The sequence below is a fragment of the Xiphophorus couchianus genome, chromosome 13 (assembly GCF_001444195.1).
Source record: "Xiphophorus couchianus chromosome 13, X_couchianus-1.0, whole genome shotgun sequence".
Taxonomy (NCBI): Eukaryota; Metazoa; Chordata; class Actinopteri; order Cyprinodontiformes; family Poeciliidae; genus Xiphophorus; species Xiphophorus couchianus.
This window is the reverse complement of record NC_040240.1, coordinates 1,306,704-1,327,882: the sequence shown is the minus strand read 5'-3', so window position 1 is coordinate 1,327,882 and position 21,179 is coordinate 1,306,704. Positions and strand designations below refer to the sequence as shown.

Genomic DNA, 21,179 nt, shown 5'->3' with positions numbered 1-21,179 from the left:
TAGGCACATATATGTGTGTATGTGTGTGTGATGTCTTTGGAGCGACGCGGAATGTGGCTCCTCTGTTCCACTCAGAGTGAGACCTCTTCCTTCGCATACCCTCTGTGTCTTGACGTGGCAACGGCTGCCGCCATATTGTTTTGCTTCGTTGTCAGCGCGAGGAGAGAAGCGGCGGATTCGCAGCGGCGGTAAGTTCTGACTTTCTTTTGAAACAGTTTCTCGGCTGCACCCGAGAGATCTCTGGCTTCGCCTGGAACATTTTCTACTCCCGTACGGGCTGCAGCTGCTTCTGGGCAGCCGAAGCGAAGCTGCCATCCACCCACTGGTAGCAGGAGATGACCTGAGGTTTAAACGGATTGTTTAGCATCTTTGGGAGTCCACATTTATCAGCTGTAAACACGAAACAGACAGTGAACCTTGTGATGTCAGTCAGGCTAAAGACTTGTGCTGTTCTATACACCTTTTGTTTTTATATATAGATATGCTTAAAGTTAATGTGAGCCAAAGTATAACCAAGTCAGTGAAAACTGCCCGCGGGTGTTGGTCGTTCTGTGGGTGGCTGGGTGGGTGGGTGAGGGTTTTACATATTTATAAAATTACAATAAACATATTGAGAGTTGGATAAAGAATGATCTAGTAGCTGAAGGATTGACTACTCAGGAGAAACAACTTTCCTCCCAGACATTTAAAGTCTGATCAATAAGCCTGCTGCTGCTGCAACATTCTGTATTTGTTCTCTGAAATCAACAGCAAGCTAACTAGTCTCCAGATGATGTAGCTACTCTTTATGTGGGTAACGAAATCCAGAAGGCTACTCTATTTCTGGGGGGTGTGGGAGGCTGGAAGTTTTCTATAGGCCCTTAAACGTCTCCACATTTTATCATGTTTCCACCTTAAAGTTCAGTTTATTTTATGCATAATTGTAAAGTGGCCATGAAAATGACACCTGGATTTCTAAACTTTTTGCAAACACAAAGCTGAAAGCTGTGGAATGGATTATGTATTTATTCTGTGAGCCTTTAAGAAACCCAATACGGAAATTTGAGGAAATTATTACTTAATAACAAACCTGTGGGGGATCAGCCTTATAATATACCTTATTGTTTTATCAAGTCAATATTCACCAAGATTACATACTCTAAAGGTTTCTTCCCAGTTGGTTCCTTTCCTCTGTCGCCATATGCCTCCGAAGTGGTTGATGTCAAGCCAGTAATTCCTCTCAGTAAGCTGGGATTCCTCAGATGGATAACTCTTTGCCATATATATAAGTCGGGTCGAACTGGAATGTACATGACTGACTTTGGACCAGTCTGACTAGATTGCATTGAATTAAATGTAAACTTCTTGATTTGTATTGGACTTGTTGGTTTGGCAAAGTGCTTTGAGATGACAGCTGTGAGTTGGTCCCATATATGTAAATGCTTTGAATAGATTAGTACAGACTCCATAGCACACTGGCAGAAAAAGGAATGGGGACAAAATCCAGTTTCTCGATACACAAGAAGTTTAAAAATAAAAAAAAAAAAGTTAGAGCTGCACCAATCTGATATTAATATCTGTATTGATCCCAATATTGGGAAAAAATTCTAGATTTGGTATCGATGATAGAATACCTGATCCATAAGTCTAATTTTATGCTTTGTGCTTTGAGTGACATTGTGCTTTGTTATTCATTTTACATAATATTTAGAATTTTAAATTGTAAATAGTCAGCCTTTTCTTTTTATTAGTTTCAGTTTCTTTATTATTTATTTTCCATTCGCTGTTCTACTCCTAATTACACTGACTGAACAAATAAAAGCTGTTAATTTGTAATTCAGTACATTTACATATGTTTAAAAAAAAAAAAGTTTTATGTAATTTCAGCTGTTTTCGTGTATTGGATTGCATCGGCCGATACTGGGCCTCAGATATTGGTATCTGTAACAGAAGTGAAAAAAAGTGGATCTTTGCATTAAAAAAAGCACTTAGCTATTTTTAATCAAAACACAGCAATTGCAAATAAAAACGTGACAACAATCAACTGCATTGATTTAAAACAGAAAAGCAGCAATTCTTCCCACTACATGGAAATTGCGTTGTGATCAGTTGCAGAAGAGAAACCAGTCAAAGTTTGACTCTTTAGCGTGTCTTGATTGATATATTTAACCTTTGAACCCTGACGTTCCACTGAGCATTGTACTTGTTGTTTACTGTACTCTAAATCTGCCAACCCCCCACAGCTTTCCTGTGACCTTGTGACCCCTGCTTCGACATGGCCACCTTCGCCGAGTACATCGCTCAGAACGAGGAGCGCGACGGCGTCCGCTTCAGTTGGAACGTCTGGCCCTCCAGCCGCCTGGAGGCGACCCGCATGGTGGTGCCGGTGGCCGCTCTGTTCACGCCACTGCGGGAGAGAAGCGACCTGCCCCCAATCCAGTACGAACCCGTCCTGTGCAGCCGTGCCACCTGCCGTGCGGTCCTCAACCCACTCTGGTACGCCCTTCCACCTGTGTGTAACTCACCAATCTGTGTAGAACTTTGTCCCTTAGAGATGCAAATCTTTCAGTGTCCAGCAATTTTTTTATTTTTACTTCTTCTTTTTTTTAGGGTCACTGTTTAATTCAGTAGATTACTTGAAACATTCTGTTTCAAGTAATGAAATAAAATTTTGATTTATTTTGAAGAAGGAAAGTGTCACATAATTAAGAAAACAATAAAATGTCATAATAGTAATCAAACATAAAAAACCAAAACTTCCACCTGCAGTTTGAAGAGGAGTAAGAAGAAAACAAACCCCCAACTGTCTCATCCAAATATGTCCCATACTCTACATATTTATACATCTAATTTTTACTCATGTCATAATTTGTACTCTTTCCTAATTATATTTATTCAGTGAATTATGTGACTGACAAGAGGAAAAGTGTCGGGTTTGACACCTGTTAAAGACAAATTAAACAAACACAGAAAAGACAAGAGAGTTAGATTCTTTTATCTCGCGAGGAGAACGGACAGAGATGTGTTTCCAGTCACAAATCTCTGACCGCTCTGAAAACACATTTGTCCGCTCCTCTCTTTTTATTACTTTCGGAGTCCCTATCACAGAGAACACTGCAACTCTAAGGGGTGGCGGCAAAACACTTCATCACTTAGTTGCAGTGCTAATGACAGTCACTAACTAAGACACATTGTATCTTGCACTAGATTATTCTGTTCCAGACACAGAGTAGAACAGAGCAAAGTTGTACGTCTTCATGGCGACGGTTTTATAGCCATCTAGCAGGTCAAGGATGCAGAAGTTTCTGCTGAGCGATAACCTTGTGAAAACGGTTCTCTGCTCTTCCTCTGAGAGGAATTCTGAGAAAGGAATCAAAGTAATTCAACAACACAGAAACATTCTTTATGCTAAGATGAAACAAAACAAATAAAGGCATATAAGACAAGAACATTATAAAGGCACATGAAACAACAAATATTTGATAATAATATATACAATTTACCTAACAAAAAGACAGAGAAAACAAATGCAACATTTATGTAAAACTATTCTATTCTAAGGTGACATACGGCATCAAATTCCATCTGTTTATATATTTTTTTAAAAAGTAGGTGTGTTTGTAACATTTTGTAACTTAAATTGCCAGTAGGTTAGCTTATTCAAAATATATCCGTTTTGTTTTGTTTTTTCTGCTCCTCTACTGTCCCTCTGTCTTCCTCTCCACCTGTTTCAGCCAAGTGGACTACAGAGCCAAGCTGTGGGCGTGTAACTTCTGCTACCAGAGGAACCAGGTGAGTGGGGTCCTGCTGTGGGGACGGGGGAACAGCGATCCAGAGAGACTGACACCCGACCCTCCTCTTCTCAGTTTCCTCCATCCTACGCCGGCATCTCGGAGGTGAACCAGCCCGCTGAGCTGCTGCCTCACTTCTCCACCATCGAGTATGTTGTGCAGGTGAGAAAGCTGCGGCGTGAGACCGACGAGCGGCTCACCTCGCTGCCAGACGCTTGACCAACTCTGTTCTCCGGCACCAGCGGGGCCCTCAGATTCCGCTTGTCTTCCTGTACGTGGTGGACACCTGCATGGAGGACGAGGACTTGCAGGCTCTGAAAGAGTCCCTGCAGATGTCCCTGTCTCTGCTGCCCCCCACCGCTCTGGTGGGACTAATCACCTTTGGACGCATGGTTCAGATCCACGAGCTGGGCTGTGAGGGGATCTCCAAGAGTTACGTCTTCAGGGGCACAAAGGACCTGAACGCTAAGCAGCTGCAGGTAAACAGGATCCTGGTCATTTATGGTATCGTTTATTGTTTATCATTTATCGTGATAAATTGCTTATCGCAATAAGAATTTTGATTTGTCGTTTTCACAATAAATTCCAATTAGTAATGTTTAAAACCACCCAGAGCTGTCCGTATTGTCAGGATTCAGAATCAGAATATGCTTTACTGATGCATTTTATGTGACCGGTGTCCCAAAGTAGCGTATCACAAATGCTGTGTCATGCTTTAACAGTCATACAGTTACCTAATAAAGTAATACTAAATAGTTCTTTTTGTTATTTTTAGTGTTATGTCCTTAGATCTCAATTTTTACCTGTCCAGATTTTGGTCAGCACTCTTTAATCCTTCACAGCAAAAAAAAAGATAAACAAAGACATGGTTCTATGGTAAACAAATGATATGATATGAATTTTGTTGCAGGACATGCTCGGGCTAACAAAGCCCTCTGCGGCTCAGGGTCGAGGGCCTCAGACCTCCCAGCAGCCTCTGTCCAACAGGTAAGATCGTTAGAAATACTGATCAGTCGATATCCAGTCTGACCCACCAGCACCAATTTTAGAGGCCGTATGTAACTTTTATAAAATACGCTTTTTTTACATATTTATTAAAACTGTCACTATGCCCTATAACATAATATAATATGAGGCAGACAAGCTGAGAAAAATAAAGCTCCTCTGCCTCTTCCCTGTGGTCCTATTGCAGAAACAACCAATCAGAGCCAGGAGGCGGGTCTTACCACTGTCAGTCACCCTCCTGTATGCACTGCTCACCCTTGCTCTTTGCTGCGCTACAGCTCCTCCCCCACAACAGAGCCTGCCATGAATGCCAAGGCTAGTTAGCATAGCCACCAGTGACGGTGAATTAACAGTTTTCTTGTAAAGTTCGGTTGATTTTCCATCACTAACACATTGGCAGAAAACCAGTAATCTTGAGTCTGTATTGACTACACGGGGCTGGGTGTAATGGAGAGCGCTAAGACCCAGCCCCTGACTGTGATTGGTTGTTTCTGACCAAGCGTTGTATTTCTGCAGATCGCAGTAGAACCACTGGGAGAAGGAAGAGAAGCTTGATTTTTTATTTATTTTTTTTGTCAAATATTTGTCTCATTCTTTCAGGACATAATGATAGTTTTAACAGATATGTAAAAAAAATATATATATATTTTTCATAAAAGTTAGATTCTGCAGTTTTAAGTTGTTTGTCACCAGTACTTTTAATATTTTTGTCGCTTGATTAAAAGCGTTGTGGCTGTGTGCCGGGCTCTTGTTTCTCATTGTGACTTCAGGTTCCTGCAACCAGTGCAGAAGATTGACATGAACCTGACTGACCTGTTGGGGGAGCTGCAGCGCGACCCCTGGCCCGTCACTCAGGGGAAAAGGCCGCTGCGCTCGCTGGGTGTCGCCATGTCTATTGCTGTGGGGCTTCTGGAGGTGAGGGGTCAGCGTTTAGGTCTCATTGTCATGACGACGGCGTGCAAAATCTGACCGACTCTTCCTCCATTCAGTGCACTTTCCCTAACACCGGCGCCCGGATCATGACGTTCATCGGGGGCCCGGGCACACAGGGACCAGGGATGGTGGTCGGGGACGAGCTGAAGACCCCCATCAGGTCCTGGCATGACATCGAGAAGGACAATGCCAAGTTCATGAAGAAAGCCACCAAGGTGAGTCACTGCTATGTGTTCATAAAGTCAAAAATGTCTGTTTATTGAGCCAAATGTCATTACTGATGCAGTTTCCTGTAATCACTGTGCTTTTACAGTAGTTTGAAGAAATAACCTTCAATAATCACAGCACAAAGTCTGAAGAGATGATAATAAGACAACTAATTATTAGGCTCATTTTAAAAGTATTTAGAATTTTTGAATTCTATGTCTTTTGTGTCTATTATTACACCATTTATAACATTTTATTGCTTTTGTATTTAATTGTTTTTATGAATTCTGTACAGTACTTTGGTCCCTCTGATGATGGAAAATGCTTTATTCAAGTACAATTCAAATTCAAAAATACTTCATTGATCACAAAAACAAAACGAAATCTGGTCGTAACTCATATTAATTCAAATTGTAAAGAAAACTGGAGGTGTCTTGGTGTGGGACAGCATCTCCTTGTCTGGAAAACATGACATTCTGCAGCCAGAATCAAAGCTTTACAAGGCAGCCATTGAACCAAGGAACAACATACCAACTGGCAGACTGCAAGAACAGTCTTAACAAATAGATTAGTTCACTTTAAACTCACAAGGAGTTTACAAAGAACTTTTTAACAAGACATAAGAGGTTGTTTTAAGTCAGTTTCTTATCAGTAATAAAAATCTACTAGTCCCACTCAAGGATTTTTTCACCTATAACATGGGAAAAATGTCTTGTAAGTTAATAAATCTGCCTATCTAACTAGTACTTTTTATATCAATATTCAAGAATTATTTATTTAAAACAATCTCTTGTATTTAGTTGAAAAGTTGTTTGTGAGTTAGTTTACTCTTATTTCAAGGGTATCAAGATTTTGTGTCGTTGCAGTGTGGACAGGATTTGGTATTTCATTGGTTCAACCCGCCTGCTCAGCTCTGCTGCTCAACCAATAGACATGTTTTCCTCACTGTTTAAAATGAAATGAACCGGCTCTCTCACTGTATAATATTAACTGCCAAAAGGCATTGTCATAGTACAGAAATAATCGACCAAACACTAAATCTGTTTTACTGGAGGTGTGAAGTTGCATTCCAGCATCCTCGGGTTAAACCTCTGAATCTAAACTGTGTGTGTTGATCTGTGTGTCGCAGCATTTCGAGGCGCTTGCTAACAGAGCTTCCACTAATGGCCACATCATCGACATATACGCCTGCGCTCTTGATCAGACGGGTTTGCTGGAGATGAAATGCTGCCCCAACTACACAGGGTAAACACACACGCCTGGATGTCTGTTGTAGGGACCCTCCGTGTCACAATGCCCCTGAAGTATGACATCAGCTCCACCAGTACAGAACATTGAAATACACCAATAGCTTCACTAGCTTAGTCAAACATAGAAAAACAACTTTCATTTGTTCAGGAGTAGAGTAATGGAAAATAAATAATCAAGAAATTGAAACTGACTAAAACAGCTGGTTAACTACTTGGCCAAAACAAAATGTCACAAACCTTCTTTGAAATGGTCCAGAAAGAACAATTAGGAATTCTAAATATAATGTAAAATAAATAATAAAGCATGATGCCATTCATAGCACAAAGCAAAGCGTTAGACTGAATAGATCTGCTCTTATGGATTGGACACATTGTCTGTTACCCGATCCAAAATTGTTTTCTGTTATTAATATTGGGTAGGTGCATCTCTAATCAAATTGCTTTCATGCTGATTGAAGGTTCTCCACATGTTTGTGGTCATAATGTGTCAAAAGGGGAAAAAGTTGAAGCAGTTTGAGTACTTTTACAGGGCATCATAAACTGACTGTGTATAGGAGAACAAAAAATATACATTTCCTAAATTAGCATTTGTAGCATTTTTTAATTGCTTCTTTGTTTTTGTAATAATTATCGTAACTTCTGTAACAATTTAGTACACTGCCCACTATCTTTGTAGCATTCTGGAAGACATTTTGAATATAGTTGGTTGCTTGTACAAATGGTTATAAGAATTTTTTTTTTTTTAAATGTTTTTTCTGTTTGGTCAGAGGATACATGGTGATGGCCGACTCCTTCAACACGTCTCTGTTCAAACAAACCTTCCAGAGGGTTTTCACCAAAGATGTCCAGGGATCTTTCAAAATGGCGTTTTCTGCCACACTTGAGGTCAAGGTATGAACCAGAAAGCCAACAGGGGGCAGCAGAGCTCTTCCCCGGCTCGTCTGTTCCACGCACTAATGAATGTTGCTCTGTCCTGCTGCAGACATCCAGAGAGGTCAAAGTGTGTGGAGCGATCGGCCCCTGTGTGTCTCTGAGCGCAAAAGGACCCTCTGTGTCTGAAAACGTAAGAGTCACTGCCACCACTTTATCACACTGCCCCCTACAGGCGCACACAGGAACAACAGAGTGAAATGCTCTCATTATCAAACGTGCACACATTTTCAGCTTAGATTCTGTCAGGTATGAACACATCCCACAGCAGGTCTAGGATTTTATTTTAAGTTAAGTCAGGAGAACATTAAGCTGAGATCCGTCCTCATGTGCATATATTTGTTTTCTATCAGTTTACATTACAGATTAATTATGACTGGCAGCGTTTGGAGACTCTATTTGTGTCCAGTAATCTTTATAATCCTCATCTAACTGGATGTTTGTGCTGGTTTGTGCAGCAACAATTTTTGTTTGTGTTGCTTTGGCTTTAAACAGCTGGAATTGTTTTAATTTTAGTAAAAGTGGGGTGGGGGCTGGTTGACCCTTTGAACTTTAAACTTTCATTAATATCTTCAAAGCTGAAGCAGCACAAACAAAACATTTTTCTGTACAAACCAGCACAAATGTAGTCAAGCTGATTCACACCAATTTTGTCTGATTTGAAGCAGGTGGGGTCGGGGGTCTGGTTGACCTTTCGTGACCTCTGGAAACATTTCTTCATATCTTTAACATGATAGCAGCACAAAAAAAAATTTTTCGATGCACAAATGTAGCACAAACATTTGACACCAATTTTGTCTGATTTGAATTGAAGAAGGGGGAGGGGCCAACTTCACTCAGGTGAAGGAGGGTCCTAGCGCTGCCTCTTACAGATGCTGCTTGAATTGGTGGGAAAACCCCTCCCCCCAAAAGAAAAAACAAGAATTCAGTTACTGCCCATTCCTATGTTTTACCCCTGCTCAGTAAATAATCTGTTTGACGGATAAATCTTCTCAGTGCCGTGTAAACGATCTGAAAGCCATGTAATGTTGTCAACGCTGTGAACCTTCTTATTTCAGGAGATCGGGACGGGAGGAACCTGCCAGTGGAAGATCTGCGGTCTGGATGCCAGCACAACGCTGGCTCTTTACTTCGAGGTCGTGAACCAGGTATGTACACCTAGCCTCCATCCAGAACCCGGAGAACACTGAGGACAGTTTTAACTGCTACACTAAACCTAAACTAGGGCTACATGATATTACAAAAACATGTGATATGCAAAGATATTAGTGGATATCACAATCATGATATGGCTTGGGATAAATAAACTTGAAATTAAAAAGGCTTCCTGTCTTTCTGAGTTAGGTTCACAGCCAACACAGGCCAAAGATAATGAGTAGTCTAACCAGCTATTAAAGACAAACAAACATAATCATTTCGACCTCAACCATAAGGTTTTATTGGAGTGATTGTGTCTGTCTGACTAGTGAGGTTCTGGCTAGTTTCTAGTTCTAGTTTCTTATTGACTAATTCATTATTATTAGATGGACTTTTATTGATCTTGATGAAGAAACCTGATGTAGAAGTTATTGACTGAGATACTCCAGTTGTGTCATAGTGTGGAGACTTCATAAATGATCAAAGAGAAATAAATCTTTTAGATTTCTCACAACGTTATTACAATGTTTGATGTCACAATTGTCTTGTTTGCTCATATTATGCAGCTGTAAAAATGAGCATAAAAACTTGAGTTTTATTTGATTCTTCTGCATTTTCTTTTGTTTGGTAAACAGTCTGGAACCGTTCAGTATATTCTTGGCTCAGATATGAAACTGTAAGAACAGAGTTTTGTTGCTAGCCTACTCTAGAAAAGAATACATTTGTGAATCTCGTTATCATGTCCTAAAATAACCAGCAGATGGCAGCACAGCACTGCAAATTCTAGTTCAAAATGTTGTGACGTTACAGATGGGAGTTAGTTTATGGTTTTATTAAAGACATTCACTGACTAGAAATCTAAACATTGAGAGTTTTAGTTTTTGGCTAATACCGTTGATAAGCTTCATCTGGGTAAACATGGGTTGTTGAGAAAAGGAGAATTATGCAGCCCTTTTGATTTAGTTGGATTTTTTTATACTTCATTTTACAACATAAGCATACATGAAGCAAACTTCCAATTTCTTCTGCTTTGTTTTTGTAAAATTTACTATAAATACATTTTTTGTTGTTCCTTTTTTCTATGCAAAAGCCTTTTGACTCGGGTCGCCCCGCCGCTCCCATTTAAGTTTTTTTTTTTTTTTTTTCCTTTTTTCTTTCTCTCTCTCTTATCTAAACTTAGAAAATAGAGAAAGCATGTAACAATGTGAATGTAATCGGCGCAATTATATAATTGTATTGTAATGTGCCTTCTCAATAAAAATGTTAATATAAAAAAAAAAAAGCAAAAGCCTTTTGATGTACTGTGATGAGTAAGCATTGTCCAAGAAGCAAACAACGTTGGTCAGAGTTCACCTAAATACAAACTGCAAGTTTTTGAAACACACGGAAAATTGTCTTGATTATCCATGGTGCAAAAACCACATGGTCTGAGTCACGTACTAATCGTCCTCTTGACCCACCTGAGTGCTGCCACCGGACGATCCCTCCCAGCAGATTACTGATCTTCCTGCTTCTGGTTCTTACAGCACAATGCTCCAATCCCTCAAGGTGGCCGGGGAGCCATCCAGTTCGTCACGCAGTACCAGCACTCCTCAGGGCAAAGGCGCATCCGAGTCACCACAACTGCAAGAAAGTATGACAACGCAACTGCACTCTGTGCTCTTGTCTCCATCTCATATCATATCAAAATGTATAGTTCCGTCTAGAGATGCGCAGATCCCATATCACTGTCCGATATCGAAACAATTTTAGATCGGGGATCGGTGACGATGTGCCCTATCCATAAGGACAGATCTGTTCTGTCTAAGTCTGTGCTTTGTGCATATTATTTATTTTACATTATACTTTGAATTCCTAATTTGTTAGTTTTATTTTTTGCATGTTTGACCAAGGCAGTCAACCATTGTTTTTCGCAGTTTCAGTTTCTTTGTTATTCATTTTCTATTGGCTGTTCTACTTCTAACACTGACTGGACAAATGCAAATTGTTTTTCCATGTTTGACCAGCTGGTGAAGCTGCTGTTGTAGTTCATTGTGCTATACTGCTGCAAAGTTAGCAAATAACATTTTAATTCAGCACATTTATGTCTGTTTAGCAAAAAAAGAAATGTTTTAAGTCAGTTCCGCATTATTTTTCTGTATGGAATCCTTATTGGCCGATACTAGACCTCAGATATCGGCGTAGGAAGTGGATCGGTGCGCCCCTAGTTCTGTCCTGACATGAGTGAAGCATGGTAACTGAAACATTGGAAATCTGATAACATACCAATGTTACATGACTTCATGTCTATATTTGTATGTTTATAGACAAGAAAATATGTTTTAAAAACTGAAGAGCTTCAGTCTCATTCAGATGCGACAGAAATTAAGAAGCTGTCATGAAAATATTATTTTCTTGCATCCTTTAGTCGCCCACATACAGATTTCCAAGTGTTGTGCGTTGTGTACATGTCTACTTACAGCGTTATGTTTCTTTCAGCTGGGCTGATGCTCAGACTCAGATCCAGAGCATAGCGGCATCGTTCGACCAGGAGGCGGCAGCCATCTTGATGGCCAGGTTGGCGGTTTACCGGGCAGAAACGGAGGAGGGACCTGATGTGCTTCGATGGTTGGATAGACAGCTGATCAGACTGGTAGGAAACAGTGACTACATAATAACACATTTGAAACACTTTTGAATGGACTATGAAAAAATCAACAAGATTTAACCTCTTGTGGCTCAATGTTTGTGTGCAGTGTCAGAAGTTTGGTGACTATCACAAGGACGACCCCAACTCCTTTAGATTTTCTGAGACGTTCTCCCTCTATCCTCAGGTGACCTGCATGTCGCCCTAACCGTCGCCGCCCAGCTGTTCTGTCCTGCTTTCCCTAAATGTTGTTTTTTTCCCATCTTCTTTCCAGTTCATGTTCCATCTGCGGCGCTCCCCGTTCCTGCAGGTGTTCAACAACAGTCCTGATGAGAGTTCCTATTACCGACACCATTTCAACAGGCAGGACCTGACCCAGGCCCTCATCATGATCCAGCCTGTGCTGTACGCCTACTCCTTTAACGGCCCACCTGAGGTAACGAGCCTCACAGTTTACCGTTAAAACCAAGTTTTCATTATGTCCCTCAAAGGCCTCTGTACTGTTTCCCACATATCTTTCAATATGATAAACTTCCAGATGATAGTTATTATTCTTGAGTCTTTTTTGGGCTGTAAATCATGTTATAATGTTATGTAATCATCAAAGACATACGTGAAGTGGTTTTTTGACTCTTTCATGCATGTTTGAGAAATCTTTTCATCTCCATGGCAACCGTTCAGCTGTGCAAGACGCCTGAATGGATCTAGCACCGCCTTTGAGGCGGAGCTCCTCCTCCCTCTCCTGATTCTAACAGGACATTTTTCAACTGGAAAAAAAATCGGTCTTGATTTTAACAGTCCGGTTGCACAGACTGTCTCCTTGTGGACGGCTTTCATTCCACCTCACCCCCTGCAGGGAGAGCTGTGAACAGGGAGCTTTCATGTTCACGACCTGCTGACTGATAAGAGGGTGTGTGTGTGTGTGTGTGTGTGTGTGTGTGTGTGTGCGTGTGTGTGTGTGTGTGTGTTTCAGCCGGTGCTCTTGGACAGCAGCAGCATCCTGCCGGACCGAATTCTGCTGATGGACACCTTCTTCCAGATCGTCATCTACCACGGAGAGGTACGAGCTAATTGGAGGAGGTGTGTGTGTTAGCTCTAGAATAAATGTGTGTGTGTAAGCGTCTGTCTCTTTCAGACTGTGTCTCAGTGGAGGAAGGCTGGCTACCAGGACATGCCTGAGTACGAAAACTTTAAGCACCTCCTCCAGGCTCCAGTGGACGACGCTCAAGAGCTGCTGCACACTCGCTTCCCCATGCCGAGATACATCGACACGGAGCACGGCGGCAGCCAGGTGGGGGCGCTGTCGCACGCCTGCTTTTCACTCACTCACACACAGCAAACAGGGGTTCAAGGTCATGAAGGAACCAAAAGAAAACCTTTTGAAATGATTATAAATGAACAAAGATAAAATCAGAATTTCTGAAAAATAAAGCTTTTCTTCCATTGATTAATAATAAATAAAATAAAAATAATAAAAAGTAAAGAAACTGTTTCTCACGACCCTGCTGAATCCAGTCAAGTTTATTTTTTATAGAACATTTCAGCAACAAGGTAGTTCAAAGAGCTTCACATGATGAAAATATGACACAGTAAACAATTATGAAACAAGCTACAAACATTACATTTTGTTAAATGCCCTCATCAAGAAAAATAATGCTGCGACAGACTGGCGACCTGTCCAGGGTGTACCCCGCCTCTCGCCCGGAACGTAGCTGGAGATAGGCACCAGCAACCCTCCCGACCCCATTAGGGACAAGGGTGAACAGAAAATGGATGGATGGATGGATGGATGGAAGAAAAATAATGATCAAATATATGAATCATCGTTTCAGTTACTATTAATCAAAAGACACTCTAAACAGGTGGGTTTTTAAGCTTTGATTTAAAATAACTCAGTATTTCAGCTGTTTTGCAGTTTTCTGAAACTTTGTTCTAGATTAGAGGAGCATAAAAACTGAATTCTGCTGCTGAATGAAGCCAGATTTTGATTCTGAATGAAACCAGATTTTCTGGAACGTATTCAGTTGCTTCAGAATGTGAAATAAAAGTAAAATAAAACCCTGGCAATGTTGGTTTGTTCACAAATGTCCAGAATGTCGTAAAAACAACTGAAAAAAATGCAGAAATATGAGTCTGAAAAATTTGTCAAAGACCAGATTCCCATTGATTGTGTTCCATAAGCGACCTGTTCTCTTATGGGATTAAGGTTGTTATCGTTAGCTAAAACTAACAAAAGCTGAAATTGAGAAAACATATTTGTTAACTGAAATAAGTAAAAATGGCAATTAATGTGGAAAACCTACAACTAACTGGAATTATATTGTCGTTTATGAAACTACCTAAAGAGAATACTGGAATTATAGCTCTAATATTCTTTGTTTTTGTGTTTATGAATCTATTTATTTTTCAAACTGATGTGAAATATATTACTGCACTCCATATTCCTTTTGGCCGCCAACACAAGTCCGCAAAATAGCAACAGGAAATGTTGGGAGAAAACACCAGTCAATTGTTTAATAATTGAAAATGAATTATTAAAATTGAATTTTGAAAATGGTTTCTTCTGTTGAGTCTTCGCTACCCAAATTATGGATACATAATCACAGTGCAACACTTTGACCTTTTTAAATTCTGCACCTAAATATTAACTAAAATATTTTAAAAAAACTAAAACTAGTTTAGCAAAGACCAAGCTAAAACTAAACAATATTTAACTAACAATAAATAATAAAAAACAGCAAACACACTTTAAAAACTAATTAAAACTAACTGAGCTAGACAAAGAAAAAGTCTCAACAAAATAAAACCAGTCTATAACGAAGAACCCAGAACTGTTCTGACCCGGTGGGATCTGTGTGATGGAAACACCCTGAGCAGAACCTTCTGTATGTTTTTAGGCTCGTTTCCTGCTCTCCAAGGTCAACCCTTCTCAAACTCACAACAACATGTACGCCTGGGGACAGGTAAGGACCCCGTCGGCGACCTTTGACCTCAGCTGATCAGACAAAATGCTGACAGGGTTTGTTTTTTTGCGCAGGAGTCCGGGGCTCCCATCCTTACCGACGACGTCAGCCTGCAGGTGTTCATGGACCACCTGAAGAAGCTGGCCGTCTCCAGCGCCGCCTGACCCCGTCTGACCCCGTCTGACCCCGTCTTGTGCATGCGTTCGCTGCCTGAACCGAGCAACAAGCACCCCGTTTCCGTCAGTGTTACTTTCAGCAGCAGGTCCAGGATATTTCCACTCGTTAGTTTGTTTTCATTTTGCCGCAAAGTCACACGGCCGCTCCTGCGGCGGTCAGTAAAAGTTCTCATCTAATCTAAACCTGAGCAGGTCAGGACCGCGCCTGCAGAGCAGTAAGCAGCTCTGGTGTCTTTCTGCGTGTCAACTTTGCTTCACCTGAATGTTACAAACATTTGAAGTAAGACTTTTAAAGAGTCTGCCAGCGTGACATCCAACCAAAACTCCAACCGTAACCTGTGAGCAGCTTCGAAACCAGCTTGGAGTCTTTGCAATGAATGTATTGATGGTTTATATTTCCATATTTGACTAATTTCACAAACATTCAAGCAGCTGCTTCATAGTAAACATTCAGCCGCAATCCCCCCGTCCCCTTGTTTTGGTTCTACAGTGTTTGTTTCTATTTATGTGAGCCAGTTTATCTTCTTCTCCTCGACTGGTTTCTTTAAAGAAATCGTTTCCAATTCAAAAACTAAGAGTTTTGCCCAGGCAAGTGAATGCATGTATCCCTGTCATTCTGTCTGTTTCATGTTTGCAGTAAAGCTGTGCTGTGGAGAGCCCACTGATGTCTGTGTTTTCCTTCAGAATTAGCCCAGGAAATGAAAATGGTCATGAGATGAAAGGTAAAGCTGCACTGCCCCCTTCTGGAATCTAAAGACAACACCTGAATCCCATTTCCAATAATGAATCCCTCTTTAACTTTGTCACCTAATTCTGGAACATAAACATAAGTAACATCATTTGTTGCTATATATGTTGTGAACTGTTCTAGTGGTTATCAATTTTTGTATTTTTTTTTTTTTTGGCAAGGCAATTTTATTTGACTTTAGTTTCAGCAACCAGGCTGCTCAAAGTGCTTCATATGATTACAATGAAAAATAAAACAACAAACGAGCAAAATGGAAAATCATGACATCACAGTGGTAAAGTAATGGAAAAATGATGATGGACTGAAAAACAGACCACAGTCCGATGTTCCAGTTAACTTGTTGTGTATCAAAGGCAACTTTAAAACATCTGGAGCTGCTTAACTTATTCCTGATAACCTTCCATACTTGACCATCAAGTTCCATCCATGCTTGATGGAACTTTGCGTTTTCTCTCTACCAGAAACACCTGATGAACAGTCACTTTACGAATAGCTAAAAAATAAACAAATAAAGGCTGCGGGCTAGTTAAAGTCCAAATATAAACCTCATTCAGTTTCCCTCCAGAAACACCCTTAACCTTTTTTCTGGTCTTTCAACAAAACACACTGAAGTTTGTTTTTACAAAATCATACGTGATTTTGTAAAAGTTTGGGCCGTCTTCAGTCGCTCCAACTGTGCTCCTGTGTGCTGATGCTGTTTACCAGTTTTGCTATGATGTCAGAGGCCTGTAGCTTTCAGAGCGCCAAGTGTCAACACGCCCATTACATTTCTAACCATGAGAAAACCTTTGTCAGAAACGGCTTTCCCCTCCACGGCCGTACTTCCTGTCATTCTTTGCACAGCGCCGCCTGGAAATGCCTAAGTCACCACTTACCCTATCGGCTTCCCTGCGCCTTTCCACTGTTTGTTCAAATCCGAGCTGTGAGCAAGTTTGAAGAGAATAAAAACGCTGATAAGACGTGTCCTCTATAGTGTCCCGAGACTCAGAACGGGAAAGTTGCTGTAAAACCGATTTGTTTGCACTTCTACACGCGGCATCTCATTAACACCACCTATTAGTGGACACGTCCTTTGTTAAACCCATGTGTTAAAAAGCAATGGAACAGGTGTACCTAATAAAGTGGCCACTGGAATTGAGAAAATCCCACCTGCTGCTGTCACATGTCCACTTCCCAGGATTACGTCAGCTCAGAAAATACTAAATCGCAAGCTGAGGTTTTGGTCTGAATGTCTCAGAGTTTTTCAATCTGATTAGTTGATGGCGTGCAGGAAAACAGCTGACCATATCAAGACCCAACACACTTCCTGTCCAGGAGGAGACAGAGGGAGGCTACAGGGGGTGCTGGGTGGGAGGGAGTGAAGCCAGCAATTTGCCAGCACAGCTACTGTGAAGGAGGAACCGGAGGAAAGAAATAAGAGGTAAAGTGGAAGATGTGGAAAGAAAAAAGATTTTTTTTTTCCAGAGTCAGGAGGACAAAACTGTAAAGAGTGGAGGAGACAACAGCAGCTGTCCAGAGAAGACAATAACCTGAGAACAAACAGAGCAGAAAGAGGGAGAGGAGGAGGAAAAGAAACGACCGAATCAAAACCTGGACGAGTAACTAACGGTAAGAGAGACCAATTAACCAGACGGAAAACAGATTCATTTATTTCTGGGTGGTTGTTTTTTTTTTTTTGTGACATCTTCTTAGTAAAATTTCAGCTTAGAAAAACGTTTACATTGACACAAATAGCATGAAGAAATGATGTAAAGTGAGTGTGAAAGTTGAAATATTTGTTGCTTTTAGAAACTGATCACCCAGTCCAAACATCTTAAGCTCAAATTCAGCCAATCTGACTGGAGATCCACGGCAGGAAACTCTACAGACAAGATCCTTTATAGAAAAAAGTAAAAAGAGCTCAAATTCTAAAGTTTACAAAGAAGAATAGGCAAACATTTCAGTCTAATTAAGAATAAAGGTCTGTGTGTTATTCATTTAGTGAATAGTTACTGAAATAAATTTCAGTTAAACACAGTTAAATTCAATTGATCATTTCATGATAAATTCCATGATTATACATCCTCATGGAAATAACTGACTTCCAAGAAAAAGGCTGTTTGTCAAACTGGTTTGTTTGCTCTCAGTTAAACTGCTTGTGGCAGACGACCGTCCAGACTGAGCCAGGTTCTGCTTCTGCTGGAGGTTTCTTCCTGTTAAAGGGAACGTCTTCCCACCCTGGCCCTACCTGCATGCTCAGTACGAGGGATTGCTGTCTGGATTCTGTTGCTTTGTTCTCGTGAAGGAGGTCTCTGTACAATCTGTTGGGTTTCCTTAGATAGAAACTTTTTCTTTTTTTTTAGCTAATTTAAATAATGAATTGAACTTGATGCTCTGTTTGATGACTAGAATCAATCAGAATGTGTATGTTTGTTTGAACTGAAATAACTTTTTTTGTAAAATGCCTCAAGTTAAATTGTGCCATATAAAAAAAATCTGGATTAAAATGAAATTGTTGTGAATAAAACTGCGGGAACAAATTGGCCAATTATCCTATTCCTGACCATCATGGCTTTAATTAATAATATTGCTTATTTTGACAGTGACATCATCACCAAAGGGGGCGGAGCTTGAGGAAATGGAATTTTGGCTCTGCTGCTGGTGGAGTTCCCTTTGGATGGTTGTCTTCCTGCTGAGAAATGTCTCCAGCGACTTGTCCTCACACCCCCAATACAGTCTGAGCAACAGCAAAGCTTCCTTTGACCAGGCCATGATGAACTGCCGTCCTGGTGTTCTGCCCTCTGTGGCCACCCAGCAAGAGCGCCAGGAAATATTTCAGCTTCTCAGCAAGTCAAAGCTATTTCAGGAAAATATCACCGTCTGGGTCGGGCTGAGGAAGTCTAAACACGAATGTAGTACTGATGGACAACCTCTGAGAGGATTCAAGTGGGTAGAGAACGGTAACCAGGCCAGCGCCATCAACTGGCTGGAGGAGCCGAAGCTCACCTGCACAGGGCTATTATGTGGGGCTCTGAGGCAGCAGCAGGTCCAGTCAGAAGTTACTTGGGGTTTAATTCCCACCAGCTGTAAAACCCCCTACCATTTCATCTGCAAAGGGAGCGATGCGCATATGGAGCTACAGCTGAAAACGAGCCCGACAACATCAAAACCCGACTCGACAACGTTCCGTCCCAACGTCCCAATGACATCAGAGCCAGAATCCTGTGAGCATTCCAAAGACCCCAAGCATCCCAGCATTCGCTTCCTGGTGCCTGATTCCAGCGACGGCAACAAAGTCCTGGTTGAGTGTTGGTCTGCCATAAAGTTAGACCTGTTCTGCTCAGGAGTTCCTGCTGTTTGGCGAGTGCTGGATGGCTCCCCTGCTAATTTCAGCATCATCTGTCAGAAGTGTGAAAAAGGCTTCCAGAAAGACAGCTCAGGGTTCTGCGTTGACGTGGATGAGTGCAGCACCGGGAAACCCTGCCAGCACACCTGCCAGAACACCGAGGGTTCCTACAGGTGTGTCTGTGCTGATGAACAGGACTCCTCATGTGAGGAGGTAGCACCAGCTACATCTGACAAGAAGTCACTGTCACATATCCTGATCCCCGTACTGGCTGTGGTTGCTGTGCTGCTGGTGATACTGGTAATCGTTGGCGTGGTGAAATGCTGTTTAAAGAGGCGCAAGAAGATGAAGACCAAACCATAAACAACAAGGAGTCCTGTGTATGCCACTGAGGATGTGTTAAAGAGCTGTTTGATTTGTGGTATTATGTAAAATCAACCTTTTTTGAGCTTGTGATGTGATTCCCTCATCAAAAACATACCTGGAGTGTTGCTTTGATTCTTTCACGCATCTTTGAGAAATCCTTGAATCTCCCATGGCAACCATTGGGGTTGTATAAACACTTGCTCTCACAAAGTGCTACCTAAGTTCCTCATTGAAGCTACAACCCCCAACCAAGCTTCTGCTCTACAGAGTACCCTTCCCCTACTCAACTCCTCCAGACTAGTGGCAGCAGCAATTAGCAAACACCTGGTGGAACTGGGAGTCTGCTGAACTCATCATACGAACTAAGTGCAGCGCTACAAAGAACAGTTGTAAACGGCACAGTGGAGGAGCATTTTTATGATGACTTCTTGTAGGTTTAGTATTGGAAAGAGCAGGAGCTTCTTAAAGAGACAGAGGTATCAAATTGCAAAGCTAAATTTCTTTTCAAGTCATATTTGATATATGCAGCTTTCTGACAGTAACAGTTACTTGATTGTGCTGTAAGATGGCACTTTGTGCCTGAATAATGCCTCTTCAAACCTTAAGGAATTAGAAATTATAACTTTAAAATCATCTTACCTAATAACTTCTCCCTTGTTGGTATGAACTGGAATGATTTTATTGTATATTTCTCTGTAACTGAATATGAAATGGGGGAATTAAAAATAAACTAGATTGAAACTGAATTGTTTTGAACGGTTGTAAAAAAAAATAAAATAAGAAAAGCAGCACTCAGGTAAATTTATCTGTAATTGTGATTTATTTGTTAAATAAAGATTTGCTTTTAAAGCCTTCTATTGCATCTCAGATTCTTTCCGCTCAGTTTCTCCAACAGTCAAAAAGAAAGGACAGTTTTCCTCATAACATCTGTTGGACTTCATTTATTTTTGTCTCTGTGCTCCTCCAGGTCCGTTAACCAGTTTCAGGACCCGACCAGAACCTCCCAGTGTAAATTACCTTGAGAAATAATGAGATTTAGTTATATAAAAAAAACAGGCTGTAATGCCGAAAAATGATCAAGTGTTACAAGCCATACATGTCATACTAATGGAACAGATACAGAGTTAGTTAGTTCACCTTATGGATGAAACCAAGTGAGGCAAAGATTGTAGCGAGTTTAGCTTTTTATTCTTCTCTGCAATCTGTAACATATGACTGATGGCAGTCACACATAAACATGGTTATGTAAGCTGCAGTGTGTGCGTGTAAGCAGATAACAGAGGTTAAAAGAGATAGAGGGAAAGACAGAATCCCTAACATTCATGGTGTTCAACATCAGGGTGCTCAAACATTGTTGTGAGTTTAATGGTGAAAATAAAACAAGGCCAAAAATCTGGAACGAAATAATCCAATTTTCACAAGTGTTTGTCTCCTATGTGTTTAGAAAGTGGCTTCCTGTTTGCTGGAGCCCAGCACTACAGAAGACAGGAAATGTTTCCCCTCAGACTGTCTTTATCACAGGGGCGGCCCGGTTGGTAGAACACGTGCACCATGTTCAGAGGCTAGTCCTCAACGCGGTTCTCCTGGGTCATTTGGTCATTTGCTGCATGTCTTTTCCACCCTACTTCCTGTCAAGTTACTATTCAATAAGGGCAATTAGTGCCAATAAATAAAAAGAAAAAGTCTTCGACGTGGCATGGCACATTGTTTAGAGCGGGCGCTATTATGAACCTTGACTCGGCC

The 21,179-nt window shown here is 41.0% G+C and overlaps 2 protein-coding genes across 3 annotated transcripts; both read left to right on the top strand.

The window, feature by feature from the left end:
• Window positions 1–48: 48 nt before the first annotated feature.
• On the top strand, window positions 49–15,658 carry sec23a (Sec23 homolog A, coat complex II component). 2 transcript variants are annotated; one of them, XM_028036355.1, is made up of 20 exons: window positions 49–188; window positions 2,223–2,475; window positions 3,714–3,771; window positions 3,846–3,932; window positions 4,013–4,249; window positions 4,681–4,757; window positions 5,546–5,690; window positions 5,765–5,923; window positions 7,045–7,160; window positions 7,933–8,056; window positions 8,148–8,228; window positions 9,154–9,243; window positions 10,759–10,865; window positions 11,711–11,864; window positions 11,968–12,045; window positions 12,133–12,294; window positions 12,832–12,918; window positions 12,994–13,149; window positions 14,756–14,821; window positions 14,896–15,658. In XM_028036355.1, the coding sequence occupies exons 2-20, from the start codon at window positions 2,255–2,257 to the stop codon at window positions 14,983–14,985; spliced, it is 2,295 nt and encodes a 764-aa protein (XP_027892156.1). In that variant the 5' UTR covers window positions 49–188; window positions 2,223–2,254; the 3' UTR covers window positions 14,986–15,658. The 2 variants fall into 2 exon arrangements, with proteins under 2 accessions (XP_027892156.1, XP_027892157.1); XM_028036356.1 differs by lacking the exon at window positions 49–188 and adding an exon at window positions 216–345.
• Window positions 15,659–16,575: 917 nt separating this feature from the next.
• On the top strand, window positions 16,576–20,291 carry clec14a (C-type lectin domain containing 14A). Its single transcript, XM_028036357.1, has 2 exons — window positions 16,576–17,353; window positions 18,328–20,291. The coding sequence occupies exon 2, from the start codon at window positions 18,363–18,365 to the stop codon at window positions 19,431–19,433; it is 1,071 nt and encodes a 356-aa protein (XP_027892158.1). The 5' UTR covers window positions 16,576–17,353; window positions 18,328–18,362; the 3' UTR covers window positions 19,434–20,291.
• Window positions 20,292–21,179: the final 888 nt, after the last annotated feature.

Excerpts from the sequence above, each read along its gene's own strand:
- sec23a (XM_028036355.1), top strand. The coding sequence starts at position 2,255 with ATGGCCACCTTCGCCGAGTACATCGCTCAGAACGAGGAGCGCGACGGC. Across the intron at positions 12,295-12,831 it reads CCTTTAACGGCCCACCTGAG|CCGGTGCTCTTGGACAGCAG; the intron begins GTAACGAGCCTC and ends TGTGTGTTTCAG. Across the intron at positions 13,150-14,755 it reads CGGAGCACGGCGGCAGCCAG|GCTCGTTTCCTGCTCTCCAA; the intron begins GTGGGGGCGCTG and ends GTATGTTTTTAG.
- clec14a (XM_028036357.1), top strand. The coding sequence starts at position 18,363 with ATGGAATTTTGGCTCTGCTGCTGGTGGAGTTCCCTTTGGATGGTTGTC.